Source organism: Rhinoraja longicauda, chromosome 25 (genome assembly GCF_053455715.1).
Source record: "Rhinoraja longicauda isolate Sanriku21f chromosome 25, sRhiLon1.1, whole genome shotgun sequence".
Taxonomy (NCBI): Eukaryota; Metazoa; Chordata; class Chondrichthyes; order Rajiformes; family Arhynchobatidae; genus Rhinoraja; species Rhinoraja longicauda.
The window spans coordinates 10751676-10779419 of NC_135977.1; the positions used below are offsets into that span (position 1 = coordinate 10751676).

At 52.7% G+C, this 27744-nt stretch overlaps 1 protein-coding gene across 1 annotated transcript in view; it reads right to left on the reverse strand.

The window, feature by feature from the left end:
* The window catches only part of LOC144605667 (oxysterol-binding protein 2-like), a 193201-nt gene that overhangs the window by 69938 nt on the left and 95519 nt on the right, over positions 1-27744 (reverse strand). Inside the window, 3 exon segments of the mRNA XM_078421143.1 lie at positions 15152-15259; positions 15261-15296; positions 15298-15404. Of these exon segments, the coding sequence (XP_078277269.1) occupies positions 15152-15259; positions 15261-15296; positions 15298-15404 (251 nt within the window).

Sequence of the window (27744 nt, forward strand, 5' to 3'; positions counted from 1 at the left end):
TGTGTCTCTAAACGAAATTAAGAACAGATCCTGAGGTAATTTTGTTCTATTTCAGGTCACCTATTCCTTTTCTCCAGAGATGCTGCCTGGCCCGCTGAGTTACTCCAGCATTTTGTGTCTGTCGCACAAGAAGGTTTGATGTTTTCCTACATACTTAGATCACCTGGGATAAATCACACTGAGACTCACTTCCAGAGATTTAAGGGGAGCATCGTGTAACGGCTGGTGTGCAGTGCAGGGGGTTACCGGATGGAGCAAGCCGTGGCTTCATTCTCCAGCCCATTGGTCAAACAGTGCGAGGGTTTTCATTCCTTGCTTTCCCCTTTAGGATTGACTTTGCCACCGGCAAGGTGCATCAGGGATGACAGCCACAATCAATCTCAGTCTCCAGCAATAGCGATCAATGATTGTGACAAAACAGGACAGGTGGAGCAATGGATTGTCCATTTGTCAATGCCAAAAGCGTTTTGGAGTGATTTTGGTATCTCTCGAGTCGCAACAATCTCCATGAGTCAATTTTCCTGGTTTCCCGAAGGGCGGACAGAGATGAACGAGTGCGGCAGGCGGAGGCAGCATCAAGCCTCCATCTTCCCTCCTGCCCCCCCCCCCCCCCCCCCACCCCACCATGCTTCACCTCCTGTCCTTAATGCCAAGCCTTTGTCAATCTCAGTAGTGTGGCTACTCGGAGCCAGTCATGAAGGGCGGCGGAAGGTAATGGGGGCAGTGAGCGAAAGTCAACAGAATCATTCTCCCATGTTCATCACGAGGCCAGGAAACAAAGGCGATGTACGTCTTTTTTTTCTCCATAAACCAGCATCTGCAGTTCCTTGCGTCTACCTTCCAGGCAGTCGATGGTACCCGCACTGGTTTGCAGGTTGTTGGAATTAATTCTGGTCTGAGTAGGCCTCACCCCCCTGCTGCTGGTCAGACTAGCTTGGCAGCAAGACGCACACACAGTAAAACTGTGGCAGCTGCCCAGTCAGTCTTGTGACAGGCATCTCCAGGCTCCGTGACCTTTCCGGCAGCCTCCTGTAAACCACTGCTAATTGAAGCTTATCATCAAGAGTGTTTTATTGTCACATGTCCCAAACAGAACAACGACATTCCTACTTGCAGGCAGCACTACAGAATATTTAAAACAGTACTCTGCACCAACAGAATAAACAAAAGAAGTTCAATATATATATGTATGTACATACATGTGTGTGTGTGTGTGTGTATATATGTGCATGTGCGTGTGTAGGTATGTGTGTGTCTGTGTGGGTGTATATGTATATACACACATACACATGTATATACATACATACAGATATATCCATATATATACTTACACATGTATATTCAGATACATACATATGCATATATATGTGTATATATGTGTATGTGTGTGTAAATATGTACATATGGGCATACATGTGTGTGTTTGAGACACACATACACACACACACACACATATAAAACAAACAAACAATAACAATGCAAAAGACAAGACCAGTGCCCCCAAGTCTATGTAGTTCAGAGCACATTTGGAGGTTGTAATGTTTAATAGCCAGATGGCTGTAGGGAAGAAGCTGTTCCTGAACCTGGACGTTACAGGTTTCAGGTTCCTGTCCCTTCATCCCGATGGCAGGGGTGAGATGAGAGAGTGGCCAAGATGGCGTGGCATAATTCCATCCAGAAAACAGCTCCTCCGTTGTTCCTGCCAACACTTTCGCTGCGTGACTTGTGGACCGCAGGCCCACACAGCCATGATGTTTAGTGTGTTTACAAACCCTCACGTTGAAGCCAATTGAATACATTACAGATGACTCACACAGGGAGTACAGGCCCCAGTGAAACCACTCCCCAGCACAACATCAAACTCCAGTTGTGAAAGTTAGTGAAGCAAAATAACCTGGCAGCTGGAGTAAGCACAGCCCATCTGTCCCCTGCAAGCTGTCTCTTACACTAGCTTCAGTAGCCAGAGATTTAAAGCCTATGAAGCACATTCTGACAGATCAGTAAAACAGATTTCAGCTCGTTCTAACTGCTTTCTAATTGACATGTTTTTAGTCACTTAAGGGGTGAGCATGCCCTCAAAAAGGCCGCTGTTTATTGTCCATTCTTAATTGCCCGTGACAAAATCTACTTGGAGAGTCTCTTGCACCATTAGATCGCTGAACACCTCTGCTCAGCCTGCCTAGACCTACATGATCTCTTCTTGCAACCTGCAGGAGATGCAACACCTGTCCCTATACCTCCTCCCTCGACTCTGTCCAAGGACCCCGACAGTCCTTTCAAGTGAGGCAGAGGTTCAATTGCACCTCCTCCAACCTCGTCCACTGTATCCGTTGTTCCAGCTGTGGACTCTGGCGAGACCAAGCGCAGGCTCGGCGATCGTTTCGCTGAACACCTTCAGTGTATAGTGATGTTAATAGTGCTACAATGCTGAGAACTATATTCTGCTCTCATATCTTCCCCTTTGCTCGACCTATTGTAGCTGATTTTGACTTGATTGTATTTATGTAGGGTATATCTAATCTGTTTGGATAGCACGCAAAACAAAGTTTTTCACAGTACCTCGGTACACACGACAATAATAAACCTAAACCTATTGTCAGGTGTACAGATTGTGCAAGAAAATAACTGCAGATGCTGGTACAAATCGAAGGTATTTATTCACAAAATGCTGGAGTAACTCAGCAGGTCAGGCAGCATCTCAGGAGAGAAGGAATGGGTGACTTTTCGGGCCGAGACCCTTCTTCAGATGCTGCCTGACCCGCTGAGTTACTCCAGCGTTTTGTGAATAAATATCGTCAGGTGTACAGAGATGCAGGGAAAAAAAAATCTTTGTTTTGCGTGCTATTTTGGCAAATAATATCATATTTGTGTACAGTCAAACTATGCACAAGTACAACAAGTAGTGCAAAGAGAGAAATAACCAAAGTGCAGAGTTATAATGCCTAGCTGCAGGAAAAGTGCAGATAAAACGAATTCACCGTCCACCTTCGGTTATGAGAGTTGTGTTCAGTAGTCTGATAACAGCCAGAGAGAAACTGCTCCTGAATCTGGTGTGATGTGCTTTCAATAGACAATAGACAATAGGTGCAGGAGTAGGCCATTCAGCCCTTCGAGCCAGCACCGCCATTCAATGCGATCATGGCTGATCACTCTCAATCAGTACCCCGTTCCTGCCTTCTCCCCATACCCCCTCACTCCGCTATCCTTAAGAGCTCTATCCAGCTCTCTCTTGAAAGCATCCAACGAACTGGCCTCCACTGCCTTCTGAGGCAGAGAATTTCACACCTTCACCACTCTCTGACTGAAAAAGTTCTTCCTCATCTCCGTTCTAAATGGCCTGCCCCTTATTCTTAAACTGTGGCCCCTTGTTCTGGACTCCCCCAACATTGGGAACATGTTTCCTGCCTCTAATGTGTCCAATCCCCTAATTATCTTATATGTTTCAATAAGATCCCCCCTCATCCTTCTAAATTCCAGTGTATACAAGCCCAATCGCTCCAGCCTTTCAACATACGACAGTCCCGCCATTCCGGGAATTAACCTAGTGAACCTACGCTGCACGCCCTCCATAGCAAGAATATCCTTCCTCAAATTTGGAGGCAAAACTGCACACAGTACTCCAGGTGCGGTCTCACCAGGGCCCGGTACAACTGTAGAAGGACCTCTTTGCTCCTATACTCAACTCCTCTTGTTATGAAGGCCAACATTCCATTGGCTTTCTTCACTGCCTGCTGTACCTGCATGCTTCCTTTCAGTGACTGATGCACTAGGACACCCAGATCTCGTTGAACTCCCCCTCCTCCTAACTTGACACCATGCACTTGACAATGTTTTATATCCTCTGCCCATCGGGAGAGGGGAGGAGAGGGAATGATCAGGGTCATCCCTAAGTTTTAAAACCTAACTTGTACAACAACCAGAACTAAAATAAAATATCTAAACGCTGCATAAAGCACTAAAAATCGAGAAAGTAATATTTCACACCAGAGTTTTGAAAATTAAACAGGATTAATTTGCTGCTGTTTGTGAATGAAAGTTTTAACCAAGTTTTTGGTTTAGTTTCGTTTATTATTGTTACGTGTCACATTTATACATATTCCGTTGTGCTGCTGCAAGTAAGAATTTCATTGTTCTGTCTGGGACATCTGACAATAATACACTCTTGACTTATTAATGCCACAATCCAGTATTATTGTTACCGTACAGGTACAGTGAAAACCATTTGTTTACGTGCTTGGAAACATATTTCACCCGGAGAGTTGTGAATCTGTGGAATTCCCTGCCACAGAAGGCAGTGGAGGCCAATTCACTGGATGTTTTCAAGAGAGAGTTAGATAGAGCTCTTAGGGATCATGGGATATGGGGAGAGAGCTATAGCGGGGGGGGGCACTGATTTAGGATGATCAGCCATGACCATATTGAATAGTGGTGCTGGCTCGAAGGGCCGAATGGCCTACACTTATTTTCCATGCTTCTATAGACAATAGACAATAGGTGCAGGAGGAGGCCATTCGGCCCTTCGAGCCAGCACCGCCATTCAATGTGATCATGGCTGATCATTCTCAATCAGTACCCCGTTCCTGCCTTCTCCCCATACCCCCTGACTCCGCTATCCTTAAGAGCTCTATCCAGCTCTCTCTTGAATGCATTCAGAACTTGGAAGTATTTAAATTACAGTATTTTTTTAATGCCTTCACTGTTTCTTTCTTAGCTCTGCAACCCTCAGTTCTCATTTCCTTTGTACCTAATCAAATTCCATCTCTCCAACTCATGGAAAGGTCACCTTTATCTCCACTTTCCCACTGGGACTGGAGGACAGAATCCTCTGGCGATAACTGCAGTGATTATCCTGTTGCCGTGCAGAAAACTTGCTGCCCTTAATCAGCTGCTGCTTTCCTCAGCAGCCACGGCACTGCTGTTCCAGTGCCACAGCCTCCAGCGAGCTTCAGACGCCCTGTACAAACACATCACAATCACCGGCCTTCACAGAGTGCCCCAAGAGAGGGAGGCGTACTAGCATTTAAATTGCATTAGTGAATCCTTTGCAATAAGTGGTTGAGCATGTTACCATGCAGGGCTGCTGTTTGCCGCCCTTACTACGCCTTTGACTTTCCTCAGAGCACTTCCCTCTGGAAGGCGACTCCGGACTGTCAAAGCAGCCACAGCCAGACATAAAAACAGCTTTTTTTCCCATGAGTGATAGCTCTACTCAATAACCAAAGTCTGTAGTCTCTCTTTTTCGCTCTGGTTTATTTTCACCCACAAATAATCTTGTGTCCTTATTATTTTGATGTGGTTATGCTTTATTCTTAATTGTTAACTGTATGTTTGTGTTGTCATTTGTGAGCGGAGCACCAAGGCACATTTCTTGTATATGCACATACTTGGCCAATAAACTTATTCATTCATTCATTCGGAGTGTCTTAGTTTAGTTTGGTTTAGAGAAACAGCGCGGAAACATGCCCTTGGGCCCGCCAGGTCCGCGCCGACCAGCGATCCCCGCACTATCCAACACACACCCGGGGAAATTTACACTTATACCGAGCCAATTAACCTACAAAACCTGTGCGTCTTTGGAGTGTGGGGGGAAACCGTAGATTTCGGAGTAAACCCACGCGGTCACGGGGAGAACGTACAAACTGTGTACAGACAGCACCCGTAGTCGGGACCGAACCCGGGTGTCTGGCGCTGCAAGCGCTGTAAGATGTAAACGTATAAGATTATTAAGGGGTTGGACACGTTAGAGGCAGGAAACATGTTCCCAGTGTTCGGGGAGTCCAGAACCAGGGGCCACAGTTTAAGAATAAGGGGTAGGCCATTTAGAGCTGAGATGAGGTAAAACTTTTTCAGTCAGAGAGTTGTGAATCTGTGGAATTCTCCGCCTCAGAAGGCAGTGGAGGCCGATTCTCTGAATGCATTCGAGAGAGAGCTGGATAGAGCTCTTAAGGATAGCGGAGTCAGGGGGTATGGGGAGAAGGCAGGAACGGGGTACTGATTGAGAATGATCAGCCATGATCACATTGAATGGCGGTGCTGGCTCGAAGGGCCGAATAGCCTCCTCCTGCACCTATTGTCTATTGTAAGGCAGCAACTCTACCGCTGCGCCACTGTGTCAGGGGGTGATAGGGCAGAGCAGCTCCGATTCTCACGGGAGGGGAGCCGTTTCCAAGGCAATGGAAACAGTGGCTTCACCGCTGAGACTGAGTTACCCGGACACCACCAGTAATGCTCATTAGTGTCCAAAGTGCCTGCCGGATGGAAAGCTGGTGCCGTGCTCATTAAAGTTGATTTTCAACCTGTCAAGCGTTTCAGATCCCCTTATCAAATCTGTTCTTTGTCACCTAGTTACAAGCAGCAAATCGTGCCCTGGACTATCCAGTGTGCAGTGAAATGACTATTACTGAACGGAGATAACATTGAATGAATAGTTTCTAAATGTGACCATCCTCAGCAAAGCTGTGGTCTAATGACGGTTAATTCATGCCCAGAACACCCAGAAAATATGGCATTCTTCCAACCCTAATCTTTAAAAACAAAATCTGCTTTAATGCTCCAGCTGATTTTAATGTATTTTCTGAAATGTCATGTTCATAAGTTCCAGGAGCAGAATTAGGCCATTCGGCCCATCAAGTCCATTCCGCCATTCAATCATAGCTGATCTCTCTTTCCTTCTCAACCCCATTCTCCTGCCTTCTCCCCATAACCCCTGACACTCGTACTAATCAAGAATCTGTCAATCTCCGTCTTTAAAATATCCATCTGTGGCAATGAATTCCACACATTCACCACCCTCTGACTAAATAAATTCCTCCTCAGTTCCTTTCTAAAGGTATGCCCTTTTATTCTGAGGCTATGGCCTCTGGTCCTAAACTCTCCCACTAGTGGAAACATCCTCTCCGCATCCACTCTATCCAGGCCTTTCACTATTGGGTAAGTTTCAATGAGGTCCCCCCCTCAGCCTTCCAAACTCCAGCGAGCACAGGCTGTCAAACGCTCATCTTACGTTAACCCAATCATTCCGGAGATCAGGAATGTCTCCCTCACCTCTTAGAAACGTAGAAACATAGAAAATAGGTGCAGGAGTAGGCCATTCGGCCCTTCGAGCCTGCACCGCCATTCAATATGATCATGGCTGATCATTCAGCTCAGTAGCCTGTACCTGCCTTCTCTCCATACCCCCCTGATCCCTTTAGCAAAAAGGGCCACATCTAACTCCCTCTTAAATATAGCCAATGAACTGGCCTCAACGACCTTCTGTGGCAGAGAATTCCACAGACTCACCACTCTCTGTGTGAAGAAATGTTTTCTCATCTCGGTCCTAAAAGACTTCCCCCTTATCCTTAAGCTGTGACCCCTGGTTCTGGACTCCCCCAACATCGGGAACAATCTTCCCGCATCTAGCCTCTCCAACCCCTTAAGAATTTTATATGTTTCTATAAGATCCCCCCTCAGTCTTCTAAATTCCAGCGAGTTCACAATTCAATTCACAAGCAACCATGTGTTTTCTCAAGAGATGCTGACACCAGGGGTACACACACATAACGCAAACTTGCCCCGGGCCTCACCTGTAAGGCAGGTACCCAGTCGGTCACACACACACACACACACAAACTTGCCCCGGGCCTCACCTGTAAGGCAGGTACCCAGTCAGCCACACACACACACACACACACACAAACTTGCCCCGGGCCTCACCTGTAAGGCAGGTACCCAGTCGGTCACACACACACACACAAACTTGCCCCGGGCCTCACCTGTAAGGCAGCTACCCAGTCAGCCACACACACACACACAAACTTGCCCCGGGCCTCACCTGTAAGGCAGGTACCCAGTCGGTCACACACACACACACACACACAAACTTGCCCCGGGCCTCACCTGTAAGGCAGGTACCCAGTCAGCCACACACACACACACAAACTTGCCCCGGGCCTCACCTGTAAGGCAGCTACCCAGTCAGCCACACACCTTGACCTGTCCGCACTCACAAACGTCCAGTTTAGTTTATTGTCACGTGTACCGAGGTACAGTGAAAAGCTTTTGTTGCATGCTATCCAGTCAGCGGAAAGACAAGACGTGATTACAATGGAACCATTTACAGCGCATAGATACATGAAAAGGGAATCACAAAATGCTGGAGTAACTCAGCAGGTCAGGCAGCATCTCGGAGAGAGGGAATGGGTGACGTTTCGGGTCGAGACCCTTCTTCAGTCTGAAGAAGGGTCCCGACCCGAAACGTCCCCCATTCCCTCTCTCTCCGAGATGCTGCCTGACCTGCTGAGTTACTCCAGCATTTTGTGAATAAATACCTTCGATTTGTACCAGCATCAGCAGTTATTTTCCTACATGATAAGGGAATAACTTCTGCTGCAAGGTAAAGCCAACAAAGTCTGATCACGGATCGTCCGAGAGTCACCAACTACTACATAGTAGTTCAGCACTGCTCTCTGGTTGTGGTAGGATGGTTCAGTCACACTCACAAACGTTAGCAGTTTGCCACCTTATTTTATGGTGGGCTTGGGAGGGATGAAGGGGTGTCAATCTCCCGAACCTTCGGCACGAGTTCAGCAGTGAATGGCTGAACATTGCCACTTGCACCGTTTCTCCTTCGGTTTCCTATTGTGGTGGTGGTTGGAGAGTCTGTGTGCGATGGCCTGGCCTGTTGGTTTTGGGCGTTCTTGTTGGAATGTAGAAACTCACTTTCCCGTTCGAACAGACCCGTGTAATCTGAGTCTCTGTACTCTGAGTACATATCAGTAGAACACTCACAAAAGCATCCATCCCATTGCTCTTTCTTAACCGACATTGTGCCTAGGGGTCTGTGAAGTGTTGCTGCCAACTGCATATGTTACTTGATGCAAGAGTTACTAGCAATTAAAGAAACCAATGTTCGTACCGCTCGGGTTGAGAGCTGCACAAGTGAAACAGGAGGTGGACACAAAACGCTGGAGTAACTCAGCGGGCCAGGCAGCATCTCAGGAGAGAAGGAATGGGTGCCGCTTTGGGTCGAGACCCTTCTCTCCTAAGATGCTGCCTGACCCGCTGAGTTACTCCAGCATTTTGTGTCTATCTTCGATTTGAACCAGCATCTGCAGTTATTTTCCTACAAGTGAAATAGGAGGTGCTGTTGCCCAAGCAAAATATTCCTTGCAATACAGCAACACCCTACTTTTCCGATGGTGACTATTTAGCTGCACACTGGTTTGAGGTTCAGCTATCTAATTGCACCTCCATTGCAGCCACTGGCAGGCCCAGAGTTGTAGCCTGAATCCCAGCTGTCGGTGGCTGCAATACCACAGTTATTTTTGCAGACCAGTGACAGCACGGCTGTCCAAACTCCAGCGAACACAGGTCGTCAAACGCTCATCTTACATTAACCCAATCATTCCTGAGATCAGGAATGTCTCCCTCACCTCTTCAATTCACAAGCAACCATGTGTTACGGTAGAGTTGCTGCCTTACAGCGCCAGAGACCCAGGTTCAATCCTGACTACGGGTGCTGTCTGTACGGAGTTTGTACGTTCTCCCCGTGACCTGCGTGGGTTTTCTTCGAGGTCTTCGGATTCCTCCCACACTCCAAAGACGTACAGGTTTGTAGGTTAATTGGCTTGGTATAAATGTAAATTGTCCCTAGTGTGTGTGTGTAGGACAGTGTTAATGTGCAGGGTCATCGCTGGTCGGTACGGACGCGGTGGGCCGAAAGGCCTGTTTCCGCGCTGTATCTCAAAACCAAACATTAAACCTCAGCTGCAGCTGAATTAATGCAGAAAGAAGGAACGTGCCGAGCTGGAAATCAAAGCTCCTATTACTCATCACCAACCATCTGTTAGCTGAAGATCGAAAGCAAACAGCTTCAATGCGCTCATTTAGGGGCGAAGACGCTATCAATAGTGAGAGCACAGCACCTAAAAATGGTTTTGAAGTCTATTTTAATCGATTGTATAAAGTTTCTGTGGTAACAACACGCATGCACAGTGTCAATGATCAGATACGCCTCCATAAAGCTACGTTGTGTTAACGTGCTGCCAATCTGACCTACACCCCCAGATCTGTTATGTTGCTGTGGGGAACATGTAGGAATTAGCCCCGGAGTGAAAAATAAACCGGCAAAAAGAAAACAGATTCTCCTAGTTTAGTTTAGTTTAGAGATACAGCACCGGAACAGGCCCTTCAGCCCACCGAGTCCGCGCCGACCTAGCGTTTGAGGCCCTCTGAGGGGGCGCTGTGAACTGTTTATGTATGTGCTGCTATGTTTGTGTGCCATTGTATGTTCGTTTCTTAGTATCTGAACTGATGTACAAGCACTTTGGTCAACGTGGGTTGTTTTTAAATGTGTTATACAAATAAAATAAAATTGACTTGACTTGACTTGACCAGCGATCACTAACACTATCCCGTACACACTAGGAACAATTTACAATCTTTACCGAAGCCAATTAACCTACAAAGCACTGCATGTCCTTGGAGTGTGGGAGGAAGCCGGAGCACCCGGGAAAATCCAACGCGGTCACGGGGAGAACTCAGCTGGAGACGGCACCCGTGGTCAGGATCGAACCCATGTCTCTGGCGCTGCAAGGCAGCCACTCTACCGCTGCGCCACCGCGCTGCTAAACATATTGAAACAGCTTGTCCTGCATGAAGACATCTCTCATGCCTCTGTGGTGTGAGCGTTTGCACGTACATGGTTATTTTGAGGCAGGCAAGTTGCTGGAGGGATTAACAACATGACTCTAATACAGAGAACACAAAACTATCTGCAAAACAGTTCCACTTCACAGAACCAGTAGAACTGGATACCCATCTACTGCATGCCATCATTAAACCTCCCTCGCTCGATCAAGCATGCCCATCAAACCCCTGAACGACGGACAATTAATTCTAAGGCACTTACATCACAGAGAGAAGTACATTAATGAGGTTGGGAGCTTAAAATCATTTTTTCAAGGGGTCTATGCAAACAGATGTCCATGTAGCTCTGTTTTACTGGGCCTGTTGCCCAGGGAAACTGGAGATCTTTGGCACAAAATGGACCATTCGACACAGGAGCAGAATGAGGCCATTCACCCCATCGAGTCTACTCCGCCATTCAATTAGCTGCCCAAGCGATATACGAGGTGCTGTTCCTCCAATTTGCGTTTTGTCCCACTCTGACAGTGGAGGGGGCCTAGGATGGAAAGGCCTGGCTGGGAACGGGAAGTTAAAATCTTTAGTAACCGGGAGATCGCGTGGGCAAAGGCGGACTGAGCGCAAGTATTCAGCTGAGTTACTCCACCATTTTGTGGCCATCTTCGGTATAAATCAGCATCTGCAGTTCTTTCCTATTGGGATCATGTATTGTCTTTCCCCTGACTGGTCAGCACACAAAAGCTTTTCACTATACCTCGGTACTCATGACATATAAGGTTAACTCAGTGTCTTACAAATTCATTACCTTTATGATCTTGAAACAGTGATGCATTTATAACCCTTTTATTAGGAAAGTGTGAGAGGGAGAGTGTGAGAGGTGAGAGTGGGGGAGAGGAAGGGGAGGTGGGAGGGAAGGAGATTGAGAGCGGGGTAAGGAGAGAGGGGTAAGGAGAGAGGGGGGAAGGAGAGAGGGGGGGAAGGAGAGAGGGGGGAAGGAGAGAGGGGGGAAGGAGAGAGGGGGGAAGGAGAGAGGGGGGAAGGAGAGAGGGGGGAAGGAGAGAGGGGGGAAGGAGAGAGGGGGGAAGGAGAGAGGGGGGAAGGAGAGAGGGGGGAAGGAGAGAGGGGGGAAGGAGAGAGGGGGGAAGGAGAGAGGGGGGAAGGAGAGAGGGGGGGAAGGAGAGAGGGGGGAAGGAGAGAGGGGGGAAGGAGAGAGGGGGGAAGGAGAGAGGGGGGGAAGGAGAGAGGGGGGGAAGGAGAGAGGGGGGAAGGAGAGAGGGGGGAAGGAGAGAGGGGGGAAGGAGAGAGGGGGGAAGGAGAGAGGGGGGAAGGAGAGAGGGGGGAAGGAGAGAGGGGGGAAGGAGAGAGGGGGGAAGGAGAGAGGGGGGAAGGAGAGAGGGGGGAAGGAGAGAGGGGGGAAGGAGAGGAGGAGGGGGGAAGGAGAGAGGGGGGAAGGAGAGAGGGGGAAGGAGAGAGGGGGGAAGGAGAGAGGGGGGAAGGAGAGAGGGGGGAAGGAGAGAGGGGGGAAGGAGAGGGGGGGAAAGAGGGGGAAGAGAGGGGGAAAGAGAGGGGGAAAGAGAGGGGGAAAGAGGGGAGAGGGGGAAAGAGAGGGGAAAGAGAGGGGGAAAGAGAGGGGGAAAGAGAGGGGGAAGAGAGGGGAAAGAGGGGGGAAAGAGAGGGGGAAGAGAGGGGAAAGAGGGGAAAGAGAGGGGGAAAGAGAGGGGAAAGAGAGGGGGAAAGAGGGGGAAGAGAGGGGGAAAGAGAGGGGAAAGAGAGGGGAAAGAGAGGGGGAAAGAGAGGGGGAAAGAGAGGGGGAAGAGAGGGGAAAGAGAGGGGGAAGAGAGGGGAAAGAGGGGGAGAGGGGGGAAAGAGAGGGGGAAGAGAGGGGGAAGAGAGGGGGAAAGAGAGGGGAAAGAGAGGGGGAAAGAGAGGGGGAAAGAGAGGGGGAAAGAGAGGGGGAAAGAGAGGGGGAAAGAGAGGGGGAAAGAGAGGGGGAAAGAGAGGGGGAAAGAGAGGGGGAAAGAGAGGGGGAAAGAGAGGGGGAAAGAGAGGGGGAAAGAGAGGGGGAAAGAGAGGGGGAAAGAGAGGGGGAAAGAGAGGGGGAAAGAGAGGGGGAAAGAGAGGGGGAAGAGAGGGGGAAAGAGAGGGGGAAAGAGAGGGGGAAAGAGAGGGGGAAAGAGAGGGGGAAAGAGAGGGGGAAAGAGAGGGGGAAAGAGAGGGGGAAAGAGAGGGGGAAAGAGAGGGGGAAGAGAAGAGAGGGGGAAAGAGAGGGGGGAAAGAGAGGGGAAAGAGAGGGGGAAAGAGAGGGGGAAAGAGAGGGGGAAAGAGAGGGGGAAAGAGAGGGGGAAAGAGAGGGGGAAAGAGAGGGGAAAGAGAGGGGGAAAGAGAGGGGGAAAGAGAGGGGAAAGAGAGGGGGAAAGAGAGGGGGAAAGAGAGGGGGAAAGAGAGGGGGAAAGAGAGGGGGAAAGAGAGGGGGAAAGAGAGGGGAAAGAGAGGGGAAAGAGAGGGGGAAGAGAGGGGGAAGAGAGGGGGAAAGAGAGGGGGAAGAGAGGGGAAAGAGAGGGGGAAAGAGAGGGGGAAAGAGAGGGGGAAAGAGAGGGGGAAAGAGAGGGGGAAAGAGAGGGGGAAAGAGAGGGGAAAGAGAGGGGGAAAGAGAGGGGGAAAGAGAGGGGGAAAGAGAGGGGGAAAGAGAGGGGGAAAGAGAGGGGGAAAGAGAGGGGGAAGAGGGGGAAAGAGAGGGGGAAAGAGAGGGGGAAGAGAGGGGAAAGAGAGGGGGAAAGAGAGGGGGAAAGAGAGGGGGAAAGAGAGGGGGAAAGAGAGGGGGAAAGAGAGGGGGAAAGAGAGGGGGAAGAGAGGGGGAAAGAGAGGGGGAAAGAGAGGGGAAAGAGAGGGGGGAAAGAGAGGGGGAAAGAGAGGGGAAAGAGAGGGGGAAAGAGAGGGGAAAGAGAGGGGGAAAGAGAGGGGGAAGAGAGGGAGGAAAGAGAGGGGAAAGAGAGGGGGAAAGAGAGGGGGAAAGAGAGGGGAAAGAGAGGGGAAAGAGAGGGGGAAAGAGAGGGGGAAAGAGAGGGGGAAAGAGAGGGGGAAAGAGGGGGGAAAGAGAGGGGGAAAGAGAGGGGAAAGAGAGGGGGAAAGAGAGGGGGAAAGAGAGGGGGAAAGAGAGGGGAAAGAGAGGGGGAAAGAGAGGGGGAAAGAGAGGGGAAGAGGGGGGAAAGAGAGGGGGAAAGAGAGGGGGAAGAGAGGGGGAAAGAGAGGGGGAAAGAGAGGGGAAGAGAGGGGAAAGAGAGGGGAAGAGAGGGGAAAGAGAGGGGGAAAGAGAGGGGGAAAGAGAGGGGGAAGAGAGGGGAAGAGGGGGAAAGAGAGGGGAAAGAGAGGGGAAAGAGAGGGGGAAAGAGAGGGGGAAAGAGAGGGGGAAAGAGAGGGGGGAAAGAGAGGGGGAAAGAGAGGGGGAAAGAGAGGGGGAAAGAGAGGGGAAAGAGAGGGGGAAAGAGAGGGGGGAAAGAGAGGGGGAAAGAGAGGGGGAAAGAGAGGGGGAAAGAGAGGGGGAAAGAGAGGGGGAAAGAGAGGGGGAAAGAGAGGGGGGGGAAGGAGAGGGGGGGGAAGGAGAGGGGGGGAAGGAGAGGGGGGGAAGGAGAGGGGGGGAAGGAGAGGGGGGGAAGGAGAGGGGGGAAGGAGAGGGGGGGAAGGAGAGGGGGGGAAGGAGAGGGGGGGAAGGAGAGGGGGGGAAGGAGAGGGGGGAAGGAGAGGGGGGGAAGGAGAGGGGGGGAAGGAGAGGGGGGGAAGGAGAGGGGGGGAAGGAGAGGGGGGGAAGGAGAGGGGGGGAAGGAGAGGGGGGGGAGAGGGGGGAAGGAGAGGGGGGGAAGGAGAGGGGGGGAAGGAGAGGGGGGGAAGGGAGAGGGGGGAAGGAGAGGGGGGAAGGAGAGGGGGGAAGGAGAGGGGGGGAAGGAGAGGGGGGGAAGGAGAGGGGGGGAAGGAGAGGGGGGGAAGGAGAGGGGGGAAGGAGAGGGGGGGAAGGAGAGGGGGGAAGGAGAGGGGGAAGGAGAGGGGGGAAGGAGAGGGGGGAAGGAGAGGGGGGGGGAAGGAGAGGGGGGAAGGAGAGGGGGGAAGGAGAGGGGGGAGGAGAGGGGGGAAGGAAGGAGGGGGGGAAGGAGAGGGGGGAAGGCGAGGGGGGAAGGAGAGGGGGGAAGGAGAGGGGGGGAAGGAGAGGGGGGAAGGAGAGGGGGGGAAGGAGGGGGGAGGAGAGGGGGGTAGAGGAGAGGGGGTGTAGAGGAGAGGGGGGGAGGGGGGGAGGGGAGAGGGGGAGGAGAGGGGGGGAGGAGAGGGGGGAGGAGAGGGGGGAGGAGAGGGGGGAGGAGAGGGGGGAGGAGAGGGGGGAGAGAGGGGGGGGGAGGAGAGGGGGGAAGGAGAGGGGGAGGAGAATGGGGAGGAAATGAGAGGGGGGGCACAAATGTGCAACTGTTTAGTGACGAGAGGCGTACTAATTGGGACGCAGTGTTAAACGGCAGCCGGGGTGAGCAATGCTTCCACTTACATTGATCATAGCATTGGACGTGATGCGGAAGAGGGTGGCGCGCTCGCTGACCGCTTTGATCTTCTCTCCGCTCTCGGCCGGCAGCTTCAGGGTCTCGAGCTCGCTGAGGGGACCGCTGCAGGGCGGCTCCGTGCTTGGCGATCATGGTCGTTGCACTGGCTCAGGTCGTGGAGCTTGCTGGCCAGCGTCCGCAGGGTGGTGTACAGCTCACTCTTGTCGGACTGCGAGGTCGGCTCCTCGTCGCCAGAGTCATCTGCGGAAGGAGCAAACAGTCGCCATGGTTTACACCACTGGGTCGGCCGTTCTGGACAGTGGTCCATTGAACAACTATCAGTCTTTCTTTCATCGGACTTTACTGGCTCTACCTTGCACTAAACATTATTCCCTCACCATGTATCCGTGTGCTGCTAATGGCTCGACTGTAATCATGTGCTGTTTGTCCGCCGGCTGGTTAGTTAGCGCGCAACAAAAGCTTTTTGACGTACCTCGGTTCATGTGACAATAAGCTAAACTAAACTAAAGGTCGTAAGTGATAGGAGAATTAGGCCATTCGGCCCATCAAGTCTACTCCGCCATTCAATCATGGCTGACCTATGTCTCCCTTCGTGGGTTTTTCTCCGAGATCGTCGGTTTCCTCCCAAGCTCCAACACACTGGAGACAGTCTGCACCTACGCCAAGCCAAGTAACGTACAAACCTGGACGTCTTTGGAGTGTGGGAGGAAACCGACGATCTCAGAGAAAACCCCACTCGGTCACGGGGCGAACGTACAAACCACTAGTCGGGATCGAACCCGGGTCTCCAGCGCAGTAAGGCAGCAACTCTACCGCTGTGTCACCGATCCTATTTATGGACATTTTATTTTTATATCTGTCAAGATACTGGGGAGGAAGGAGAGAGGGGGAAGGAGAGAGGGGGAAGGAGAGAGGGGGAAGGAGAGAGGGGGAAGGAGAGAGGGGGAAGGAGAGAGGGGGAAGGAGAGAGGGGGAAGGAGAGAGGGGGAAGGAGAGAGGGGGAAGGAGAGAGGGGGAAGGAGAGAGGGGGAAGGAGAGAGGGGGAAGGAGAGAGGGGAAGGAGAGAGGGGGAAGGAGAGAGGGGGAAGGAGAGAGGGGGAAGGAGAGAGGGGGAAGGAGAGAGGGGGAAGGAGAGAGGGGGAAGGAGAGAGGGGGAAGGAGAGAGGGGGAAGGAGAGAGGGGGAAGGAGAGAGGGGGAAGGAGAGAGGGGAAGGAGAGAGGGGGAAGGAGAGAGGGGGGAAGGAGAGAGGGGGAAGGAGAGAGGGGGAAGGAGAGAGGGGGAAGGAGAGAGGGGGAAGGAGAGAGGGGGAAGGAGAGAGGGGGAAGGAGAGAGGGGGAAGGAGAGAGGGGGAAGGAGAGAGGGGAAGGAGAGAGGGGGAAGGAGAGAGGGGGAAGGAGAGAGGGGGAAGGAGAGAGGGGGGAAGGAGAGAGGGGGAAGGAGAGAGGGGGAAGGAGAGAGGGGGAAGGAGAGAGGGGGAAGGAGAGAGGGGGAAGGAGAGAGGGGGAAGGAGAGAGGGGGAAGGAGAGAGGGGGAAGGAGAGAGGGGAAGGAGAGAGGGGAAGGAGAGAGGGGAAGGAGAGAGGGGGAAGGAGAGAGGGGGGAGGAGAGAGGGGGAAGGAGAGAGGGGGAAGGAGAGAGGGGGAAGGAGAGGGGGGAAGGAGAGAGGGGGAAGGAGAGAGGGGGAAGGAGAGAGGGGGAAGGAGAGAGGGGAAGGAGAGAGGGGGAAGGAGAGAGGGGGAAGGAGAGAGGGGGAAGGAGAGAGGGGGAAGGAGAGAGGGGGAAGGAGAGAGGGGGAAGGAGAGAGGGGGAAGGAGAGAGGGGGAAGGAGAGAGGGGGAAGGAGAGAGGGGGAAGGAGAGAGGGGGAAGGAGAGAGGGGGAAGGAGAGAGGGGGAAGGAGAGAGGGGGAAGGAGAGAGGGGGAAGGAGAGGGTGGAAGGAGACATGAGGAGGGGGGGCAGGAGAGGGGGGGCAGGAGAGAGGGGGCAGGAGAGAGGGGGCAGGAGAGAGGGGGCAGGAGAGAGGGGCAGGAGAGAGGGGGCAGGAGAGAGGGGGCAGGAGAGAGGGGCAGGAGAGAGGGGGCAGGAGAGAGGGGGCAGGAGAGAGGGGGCAGGAGAGAGGGGGCAGGAGAGAGGGGGCAGGAGAGAGGGGGCAGGAGAGAGGGGGCAGGAGAGAGGGGCAGGTAGAGGGGGCAGGAGAGAGGGGGCAGGAGAGAGGGGGCAGGAGAGAGGGGGCAGGAGAGAGGGGGCAGGAGAGAGGGGCAGGAGAGAGGGGGCAGGAGAGAGGGGGCAGGAGAGAGGGGGCAGGAGAGAGGGGGCAGGAGAGAGGGGGCAGGAGAGAGGGGGAGGAGAGGCTGGATGAAGTGTTTATTGATGGGTGATCTTGACACCATCAGGAATACACATGTGGTAGACACAAAATGCTGGAGTAACTCAGTGGGTCAGACAGCATCTCTGGAGGGAAGGAATGGGTGACGTTTTGAGTCAAGACCCTTCTTCAGTCTGAGAGCCAGGGGAGAGGGAAGCTAAAGGTATGAAACGGACCAGAACAGATCTGGTATTGTGAAGGTTGTCCTCATTATCCTATTGCAAAGGAACAACTCAATCCTCCCTGAAGTGATGTAGAAACGGAGCGCTGCAGATGTTGCTTTTAGTTTAATTGAGCTGAGCGGTACAGTGTGGAAACAGGCCTTCGGCCCACCGACCAGCGATCCCGCACACTGACACTATCCGACACACAAGGGACAATTTACCATTTTACCAAAGCCAATGACCTACAAACCTGTACGTCTTTGGAGCATGGGAGGAAACCGGAGTTCTCGGAGAAAACCCACGCGGTCACAGGAAGAAAGTACAAATCTCCGCACAGACAGCACCTGCAGTCAGGATCAGACCCAGGGTCTCTGGCGCGCTACCGCCGTGCCACCGTGCCGCCCCGTCTTTGTGTTAATGCACAAAAAGACACAAAGTGCCGGAGTAACTCAGCAGGTCAAACAGCGTCTCTGGAGAACATGGATGGATGGCGTTTCGAGTTGAGGCCCTTCAGAAGAAAGGTAGATGTTCTCCAGAGATGCTGCCTGACCTGCTGAGTTACTCCAAGTCAAGTCAAGTAAAGTCAATTTTATTTGTATAGCACATTTAAAAACAACCACGTTGACCAAAGTGTTGTACATCAGTTCAGGTACTAAGAACGAACATACAATGGCACACAAACATAACAGCACATACATAAACAATTCACAGCGCCCCCTCAGAGGGCCTCAAACGCTAGGAAGTAGAAATAGGTTTTGAGCCTGGACTTAAGGAGTCGATGGAGGGGGCAGTTCTGATGGGGAGAGGGATGCTGTTCCACAGTCTAGGAGCTGCAACCGCAAAAGCGCGGTCACCCCTGAGCTTAAGCCTAGACCGCGGGATAGTGAGTAGCCTCAAGTCGGCCGACCTGAGGGACCTGGAGATAGAGTGGTGGGTTAGAAGATTTTTGATATGGGGGGGGGGGGGGGGTTAGGACTTGTATGTGAATAGGAGGAGCTTGAAGTTGATTCTGTACTGTACTGGGAGCAGTGGAGAGAGGCCAGAATCGGGGTGATGTGGTCCCTTTTACGGGTACCCGTCAGGAGTCTCGCTGCGGCGTTTTGGACCAACTGCAGGCGGGACAGGGAATTTGTGCCCTCTCTGGTGCTGGATAGCTTAGGAATGGCACACCCCTTACCAGCCAACGGATCTGGGCATTGCCAGCACTACAACATTGATCGCTGACGCGGGGAAGACTCACGGCTCACATCAGTGCCAGCCCGAGGGGAATATTCATTTATTCCTAAGAGTGCTATTTGTATTTACCGGCACAGTTTCATCCGTCAGGTTAATCAGCAGAAGCCAAGTTGCAATCAGGCTGGGCCATGCTCAGAATCAGATGTCTGTCATGAAATTCATAACATTGGAAATTACATCCGTCTAACAAATTTCAATATTTTATGAAGACAAACGGCACACTGCACAGCTGATGAGCTGTACCACAGACAACGAACAGTGCTGGATTTTAATGGGGCAAAGAAATGGCGGGACTGTCGTATGTTGAAAGGCTGGAGCGATTGGGCTTGTATACACTGGAATTTAGAAGGATGAGGGGGGATCTTATTGAAACATATAAGATAATTAGGGGATTGGACACATTAGAGGCAGATAACATGTTCCCAATGTTGGGGGAGTCCAGAACAAGGGGCCACAGTTTAAGAATAAGGGGTAGGCCATTTAGAACGGAGATGAGGAAGAACTTTTTCAGTCAGAGGGTGGTGAAGGTGTGGAATTCTCTGCTCAGAAGGTAGTGGAGGCCAGTTTGTTGGATGCTTTCAAGAGAGAGCTGGATAGAGCTCTTAAGGATAGCGGAGTGAGTGAGGGGTATGGGGAGAAGGCAGGAACGGGGTACTGATTGAGAGTGATCAGCCATGATCGCATTGAATGGCGGTGCTGGCTCGAAGGGCTGAATGGCCTACTCCTGCACCTATTGTCTATTGTCTATTGTCTATTGTCTATAAATTTCAGCACTGATTGATGTGGGCAGGATGGGTTTTATAGGAGCAGGCTCATATACGGAATCTTCTCCATCGGTCTTGTTATTATGGACTGCACTGACACAACACACAGTCAATCTCAATCAATTATCAATCTCAACCATTATCAATCTACGTTTTCAGCACAGTGCTTGTTAAAAGTAACACCGTGAGGTTCAAATAAAGGGAAATATAATGTGTAGGGAGGAACTGCAGGTCTGGTTTAAACCATCCAAGGACCCAAACAGTCTTTCCAGGTGAGACAGAGGTTCACCTGCACCTCCTCCAACCTCATCTATGGTATCCGCTGCTCTAGATGTCAACTTCTTTACATCGGCGAAACCAAACGCAGGCTCGGCGATCGTTTCGCTCAACACCTTCGCTCAGTCCGTCTGAACCAACCTGATCTCCCGGTGGCTGAGCACTTCAACACCCCCTCCCACTCCCAGTCTGACCTTTCTGTCATGGGCCTCCTCCAGTGCCATAGTGAGGCCCACCGGAAATTGGAGGAACAGCACCTCATATTTCGCTTGGGCAGCTTGCAGACCAGCGGTATGAACATTGACTTCTCCAACTTTAGATAGCTCCTCTGTCCCTCTCTTCCCCACCCCCTTCCCAGTTCTCCCTCGATCTTCCTGTCTCCACCTATATCCTTCCTTTGTCCCGCCCCCCTGACATCAGTCTGAAGAAGGGTCTGCACTGTGAATAAATACCTGTGGTTTAAACCAAAAATTGACACAATCAGATTTAAACCAAAGATTGACACAAAAAGCTGGAGTAACTCAGTGGGTCAGGCAGCATCTCTGGAGAGAAGGAATGGGTGACGTTTCGGGTCGAGGCGTCTGTCTGAGGAAGGGTCTCGGCCCTGAAGTGTCACAGACATGCAGTTTCTCCAGAGATGCTGCCTGACCCGCTGAGTTACTCCAGCTTTTTGTGTCTATCAAAGAGAAGTACAATGCCAGAAACTCTCAGAATTTAAGATTTCAACGTTACAGTCAATAGAATTACTGATTAAGTTAAAAACTCAAATCTAACTAAAATTTCCAAAAGCATGTATGATACTGTTTATTTGTTTTAGTTGAGTTTAGTTTATTTTCATGTTTCAAATCCTATTAAACAAATAAAAACATAAAAATATTACATTTTAAAAAATATATAGAATGGTGTAGACGAATAACTTAGCTGCATTGAAAAGATTTACTTTAATTTAAATGGCTTGAGGAAGCATTTATGCTCAGTGCTAACATGGGCAATGAGTGATTTTACTGCACACCGACTCTGAAATCACAGAGTAATTATGGATGAAAACTAATGCTGCCTCACACCATGAGTGGCTCTGGAGCTTCACAAACACACTTTACACCATCAATACGTGGATGTCAAAGCTCATTAAAAAGGCTCGCAAGCCACAAGGTAAACGGCAATGTTTGTAATTAACACGCACTCAGACACCTTGCTGGGGCAGCACGGTGGCGCAGCGGTAGAGTTGCTGCCTTACAGTGAATGCAGCGCCGGAGACTCAGGTTCGATCTTGACTACGGGCGCCGTCTGTACGGAGTTTGTACGTTCACCCCGTGACCTGCGTGGGGTTTCTCCGAGATCTTCGGTTTCCTCCCACACTCCAAAGACGTACAGGTTTGTAGGTTAATTGGCTGGGCAAATGTAAAAATTGTCCCTAGTGGGTAGTGTTAGTGTGCGGGGATCGCTGGGCGGCGCGGACCCGGTGGGCCGAAGGGCCTGTTTCTGCGATGTCTCTCTAAAAAAAAATCCTGGCTCCTAAGTTTAGTTTAATTTAGAGATACAGCGCGGACACAGGCCCTTTGGCCCATCGAGTCCGTACCGACCAGCGATCCCCGCACACTACCACTATTCTAGTGTGGGAGGAAACCGGAGCACCCGGGGAAAACTCACGCAGTCACGGGGAGAACATACAAATTCCGTATAGACAGCAGGATCTAACACGGGTTGCTGGCGCTATAAGGCAGCAGCTCTACCGCTGTGCCATCCTGTCACCCTCCTAGCCTATGTGATGTAAAATCAGACGATCTGAGCTGTCCTGTTGGGCTCTGGGTTTTCTCCGGGTGCTCCGGTTTCCTCCCACATTCCAAAGACGTACAGGTTTGTAGGCTAATTGTAAATTGTCCCTAGTGTGTGTGGGATAGTGTAAAGTGTGCTGGGATCGCTGGTTGGCACGGACTCGGCGGGCCGAAGGGCCTGTTTCGGCGATGTATCTCTAACCTAAACATCGTTGCTGGTTTTGACATTTACAGTGGCCTCACAGGAAACATTGTGGCGAAGGATATGAATAGTGTGGATCAATATGTTGTTGATTCACACCAAGTTACACCAGCAATCACAAGGATGGAATACAGTGCAACTCTGTAAATTAATGGAAATTTGATTTCAATAAATTTGCAGAAAATGTACAAACTTGGAAGTGTTTCTGATTTGGTGCATCTGTCATCTGTTTAGCAAACTGTGCCAGATTGCTGCTTCGAAACAGCACATCAAGCACTGGGGAGAGCTAATGTGGGACACATGAAGGGCGGGTAGAGAGAGAGGTGGGGGAGAGAGGTGGGGAGAGAGAGGTGGGGGGAGAGAGAAAAGTGGGAGGGGAGAGAGAGAGGTGGGGGGAGAGAGAGAGGTGGGGGGAGAGAGAGGTGGGGGGAGAGAGAGGTGGGGGGAGAGAGAGGTGGGGGAGAGAGAGGTGGGGGAGAGAGAGGTGGGGGGAGAGAGAGGTGGGGGGAGAGAGAGGTGGGGGGAGAGAGAGGTGGGGGGAGAGAGAGGTGGGGGGAGAGAGAGGTGGGAGGAGAGAGGTGGGGGGAGAGAGGTGGGGGGAGAGAGAGGTGGGGGGAGAGAGAGGTGGGGGGAGAGAGAGGTGGGGGGAGAGAGAGGTGGGGGGAGAGAGAGGTGGGGGGAGAGAGAGGTGGGGGGAGAGAGAGGTGGGGGGAGAGAGAGGTGGGGGGAGAGAGAGGTGGGGGGAGAGAGAGGTGGGGGGAGAGAGAGGTGGGGGGAGAGAGAGGTGGGGGGAGAGAGAGGTGGGGGGAGAGAGAGGTGGGGGGAGAGAGAGGTGGGGGGAGAGAGAGGTGGGGGGAGAGAGGTGGGGGGAGAGAGGTGGGGGGAGAGAGGTGGGGGGAGAGAGGTGGGGGGAGAGAGGTGGGGGGAGAGAGGTGGGGGGAGAGAGGTGGGGGGAGAGAGGTGGGGGGAGAGAGGTGGGGGGAGAGAGGTGGGGGGAGAGAGGTGGGGGGAGAGAGGTGGGGGGAGAGAGGTGGGGGGAGAGAGGTGGGGGGAGAGAGGTGGGGGGAGAGAGGTGGGGGGAGAGAGGTGGGGGGAGAGAGGTGGGGGGAGAGAGGTGGGGAGAGAGAGGTGGGGAGAGAGAGGTGGGGAGAGAGAGGTGGGGAGAGAGAGGTGGGGAGAGAGAGGTGGGGAGAGAGAGGTGGGGAGAGAGAGGTGGGGAGAGAGAGGTGGGGAGAGAGAGGTGGGGAGAGAGAGGTGGGGAGAGAGAGGTGGGGAGAGAGAGGTGGGGAGAGAGAGGTGGGGAGAGAGAGGTGGGGAGAGAGAGGTGGGGAGAGAGGTGGGGAGAGAGAGGTGGGGAGAGAGAGGTGGGGAGAGAGAGGTGGGGAGAGAGAGGTGGGGAGAGAGAGGTGGGGAGAGAGAGGTGGGGGGAGAGAGGTGGGGGGAGAGAGGTGGGGGGAGAGAGGTGGGGGGAGAGAGGTGGGGGGAGAGAGGTGGGGGGAGAGAGGTGGGGGGAGAGAGGTGGGGGGAGAGAGGTGGGGGGAGAGAGGTGGGGGGAGAGAGGTGGGGGGAGAGAGGTGGGGGGAGAGAGGTGGGGGGAGAGAGGTGGGGGGAGAGAGGTGGGGGGAGAGAGGTGGGGGGAGAGAGGTGGGGAGAGAGAGGTGGGGAGAGAGAGGTGGGGAGAGAGAGGTGGGGAGAGAGAGGTGGGGAGAGAGAGGTGGGGAGAGAGAGGTGGGGAGAGAGAGGTGGGGAGAGAGAGGTGGGGAGAGAGAGGTGGGGAGAGAGAGGTGGGGAGAGAGAGGTGGGGAGAGAGAGGTGGGGAGAGAGAGGTGGGGAGAGAGAGGTGGGGAGAGAGAGGTGGGGAGAGAGAGGTGGGGAGAGAGGTGGGGAGAGAGAGGTGGGGAGAGAGAGGTGGGGAGAGAGAGGTGGGGAGAGAGAGGTGGGGAGAGAGAGGTGGGGAGAGAGAGAGAGGTGGGGGGAGAGAGGTGGGGGGAGAGAGAGGTGGGGGGAGAGAGAGGTGGGGGGAGAGAGGTGGGGGGAGAGAGGTGGGGGGAGAGAGGTGGGGAGAGAGAGGTGGGGAGAGAGAGGTGGGGAGAGAGAGGTGGGGAGAGAGAGGTGGGGAGAGAGAGGTGGGGAGAGAGAGGTGGGGAGAGAGAGGTGGGGAGAGAGAGGTGGGGAGAGAGAGGTGGGGAGAGAGAGGTGGGGAGAGAGAGGTGGGGAGAGAGAGGTGGGGAGAGAGAGGTGGGGAGAGAGAGGTGGGGAGAGAGAGGTGGGGAGAGAGAGGTGGGGAGAGAGAGGTGGGAGGAGAGAGAGGTGGGAGGAGAGAGAGGAAGGGGGGGGGGAGGAAGGGGGGGGGAGAGGGGGGGGAGAGGTGGGAGGGGAGAGAGAGAGGTGGGAGGGGGAGAGTGGGAGGGGAGGGGAGGAGAGGTGGGAGGAGAGAAAGATGGGAGGGAGAGACAAAGGTGGGAGGGGAGAGATAAAACGGGAGGGGAAGAATGAGGTGGCAAGGGAGAGAAAAGGGTGGTAGAGGAGAAAGAAAGGTGGGAGAGGAGAGACAAATATGGGAGAGAGCTATGGGTGAGAGGAGGCAAGGTGGGGAAATAGTAAAGGAGGGAAGACAGGGACAAGAGGGAAACTGGATGGGGAAGTGATGGTGGGGCAAGAAAAATGAATCAGGAGACATTGAATAAAAGGGGGAAGGGCAGTAAAGGTAGGGTCTCGACCCAAAACGCCACCCTCATCCTCTTTTCCAGAGATGCTGCCTGAGCCGCTGAGTTACTCCGGCTTTTTGTATCTATCTTCAGTAAAAGGAAAGTTTGGTAGAGGGAGGGTTTAGGAAAGAGAGGGTTAGAAATGGTGGAAGGTATTTAAGAAAAATGGCAGAGAGGCTGGCAAAACATAAACTATTCTTGTCATGTCCGCAAGAGCACAGAGGCTTCTCCTGTCTGTACATCTCACTGCACTGAAATGGATGAAGGACGTCAGACTCGCCTACGAACTGTGGGGGGCTGACAGAAAGCAAGAGGCTCAGCAACATAAGTGGCCTCGTTAGATGTAGCTGTCACAGTTGCAGAGCCAAGACCTGATTATTGCCCTTCACCCAGCTACAAACAGCAGCTACACCACTCTCCCACGGGGGCAGTCCGTTCGTTGGAGATGGAGAGAGAGAAAACCTGACAGGTTTTCTTTTCCAATTAATTCTGTTCTCCCGACCGCTGACCATGCCCAATTCCTACACACTGCCAGAGCTGCCAATCCACTGCCTTATGTGGCAGAGGGAACATACACCGACGATAGACAGCAAATGCTGGACTAACTAACTCAACGGGTCATGCAGCATCTCTGGAGAGAAGGAATGGGTGATGTTTCGTGGTGAGGCCCTTCAGAGTGGGAGTGCTTACCCTCCCAGATCTCTGGCCTCCCTCTCCCCTGACTCTCAGTCTGAAGAAGGGTCTCGACCCGAAACGTCACCCATTCCTTCTCCCCAGAGATGCTGCCTGTCCCGCTGAGTTACTCCGGCATTTTGTGACACTGAGCAATCGTTTACACTGGATGGACTCCATCAGCACCTCCCAGTGTTAGAACCTCCACCCCAAGAGCTCAAGAGGGTGCAACAGAACTCAGACCTGTTCCCTAAGGAGCACCAAGCCCTGATTTTGGGCATCATCACCCAATGCTGAAAGCATCTTACCTCCCTCCCCAAACCCCAACCACCCTCCGAGCAGGGCCGTCTTAACACATGGGCCTGATGGGCACTTGCCCGGGGGCCCATGAGCATAGGGGCCCCATGCTGATCTGTGTATGTTAAGTGACTTGCAATAAATAAATTTATTCACAAAATGCTGGAGTAACTCAGCAGGTCAGGCAGCATCTCGGGAGAGAAGGAATGGGTGACGTTTCGGGTCGAGACCCTTCTTCAGACTGATGTCGGGGGTGGGACAAAGGAAGGATATAGGTGGAGACAGGAAGATAGAGGGAGATCTGGGAAGGAGGAGGGGAAGGGAGGGACAGAGGAGCTATCTGAAGTTGGAGAAGTCGACGTTCATACCACCGGGCTGCAAACTGCCCAGGCGAAATATGAAATATACCTGGACTATCTCTGACATCTCCCTCCCGTTTCTGGACCTCACCATCTCCATCACAGGAGAAAAACTAGTGACGGACATTTACTACAAGCCCACCGACTCGCACAGCTATCTGGACTACACTTCTTCCCACCCGGTCCCCTGCAAAAAGTCTATCCCCTACTCCCAATTCCTCCGTCTATGCCGCATCTGCGCCCGGGGTGAGGAGTTTCACACTAGGGCTTCTGAGATGTCCTCGTTTTTCAGAAAACGGGGCTTCCCCTCCTCCATTATAGATGAGGCTCTCACTAGGGTCTCTTCTACATCCCGCAGCTCCGCTCTTGCTCCCCATCCCCACACTCGCAACAAGGACAGGATCCCCCTCGTTCTCACCTTCCACCCCACCAGCCAGCGGATCCAACATATCATCCACCAACATTTCCGTCACCTACAACAGGACCCCACCACTGGCCATATCTTCCCATCCCCTCCCCTCTCTGCGTTCCGCAGAGACCGTTCCCTCCGCAACTCCCTGGTCCACTCGTCCCTTCCTACCCAAACCACCCTAACCCCGGGCACTTTCCCTTGCAACCGCACGAGATGCAACACCTGTCCCTTTACCTCCCCCCTCAACTCCATCAAAGGACCCAAACAGTCTTTCCAGGTGAGACAGAGGTTCACCTGCACCTCCTCCAACTTCATCTATTGCATCCGCTGCTCTAGATGTCAACTTATTTATATCGGCGAAACCAAGCGCAGGCTCGGCGATCGCTTCGCTGAACACCTGCGCTCGGTCCGCATTAACGCAACTGATCTCCCGGTGGCCCAGCACTTTAACTCCCCCTCCCATTCCCAGTCTGACCTCTCTGTCATGGGCCTCCTCCAGTGCCATAGTGAAATTGGAGGAGCAGCACCTCATATTTCGCCTGGGCAGTTTGCGGCCCGGTGGTATGAACGTCGACTTCTCCAACTCCAGATAGCTTCTCTGTCCCTCCCTTCCCCTCCTCCTTCCCAGATCTCCCTCTATCTTCCTGTCTCCACCTATATCCTTCCTTTGTCCCACCCCCGACATCAGTCTGAAGAAGGGACTCGACCCGAAACGTCACCCATTCCTTCTCTCCCGAGATGCTGCCTGACCTGCTGAGTTACTCCAGCATTTTGTGAATAAATCGATTTGTACCAGCATCTGCAGTTATTTTCTTATGCAATAAATAAATACTACTTTAAAAATGTAGGTTCAATAAGTGCTTTTTTCGCAACATTTTCGGTCACTAAGTGCTTCTCACAGCGATCTGCAAGTGCTTTTCGCAACAATGTAGCACCCTAAGTCCATCGCTAAGTGCTTTTCGGTAAGTGCTTTTCGCCGGCACGACAGGGAGGGGGGGGCTGGTAGGGAAAGGGGGGTGGGGGAGAGTAACGGTAGGGGCCCCAGTACACTGCTTTGCCCGGGGGCCCATAATGCTGTAAAAACGGCCCTGCCTCCAAGAGCTCTTGAGCTTAGTTTAGTTTAGAGATACAGCGCGGAAACAGGCCCTTACGGCCCACTGGGTCCATGCCGACCAGCGATCCCCGCACATTAACGCGATCCTACATCCACCAGGGACAATTTTTACATTTACCAAGCCAGACCTCTACGTCTTTGGAGTGTGGGAGGGGAAACCGAAGATCTCGGATGACCAAGCAGTCATTGGGGAGAAGGTACAAACTCCGCACAGACAGCACCCGCAGTCAGTGATGA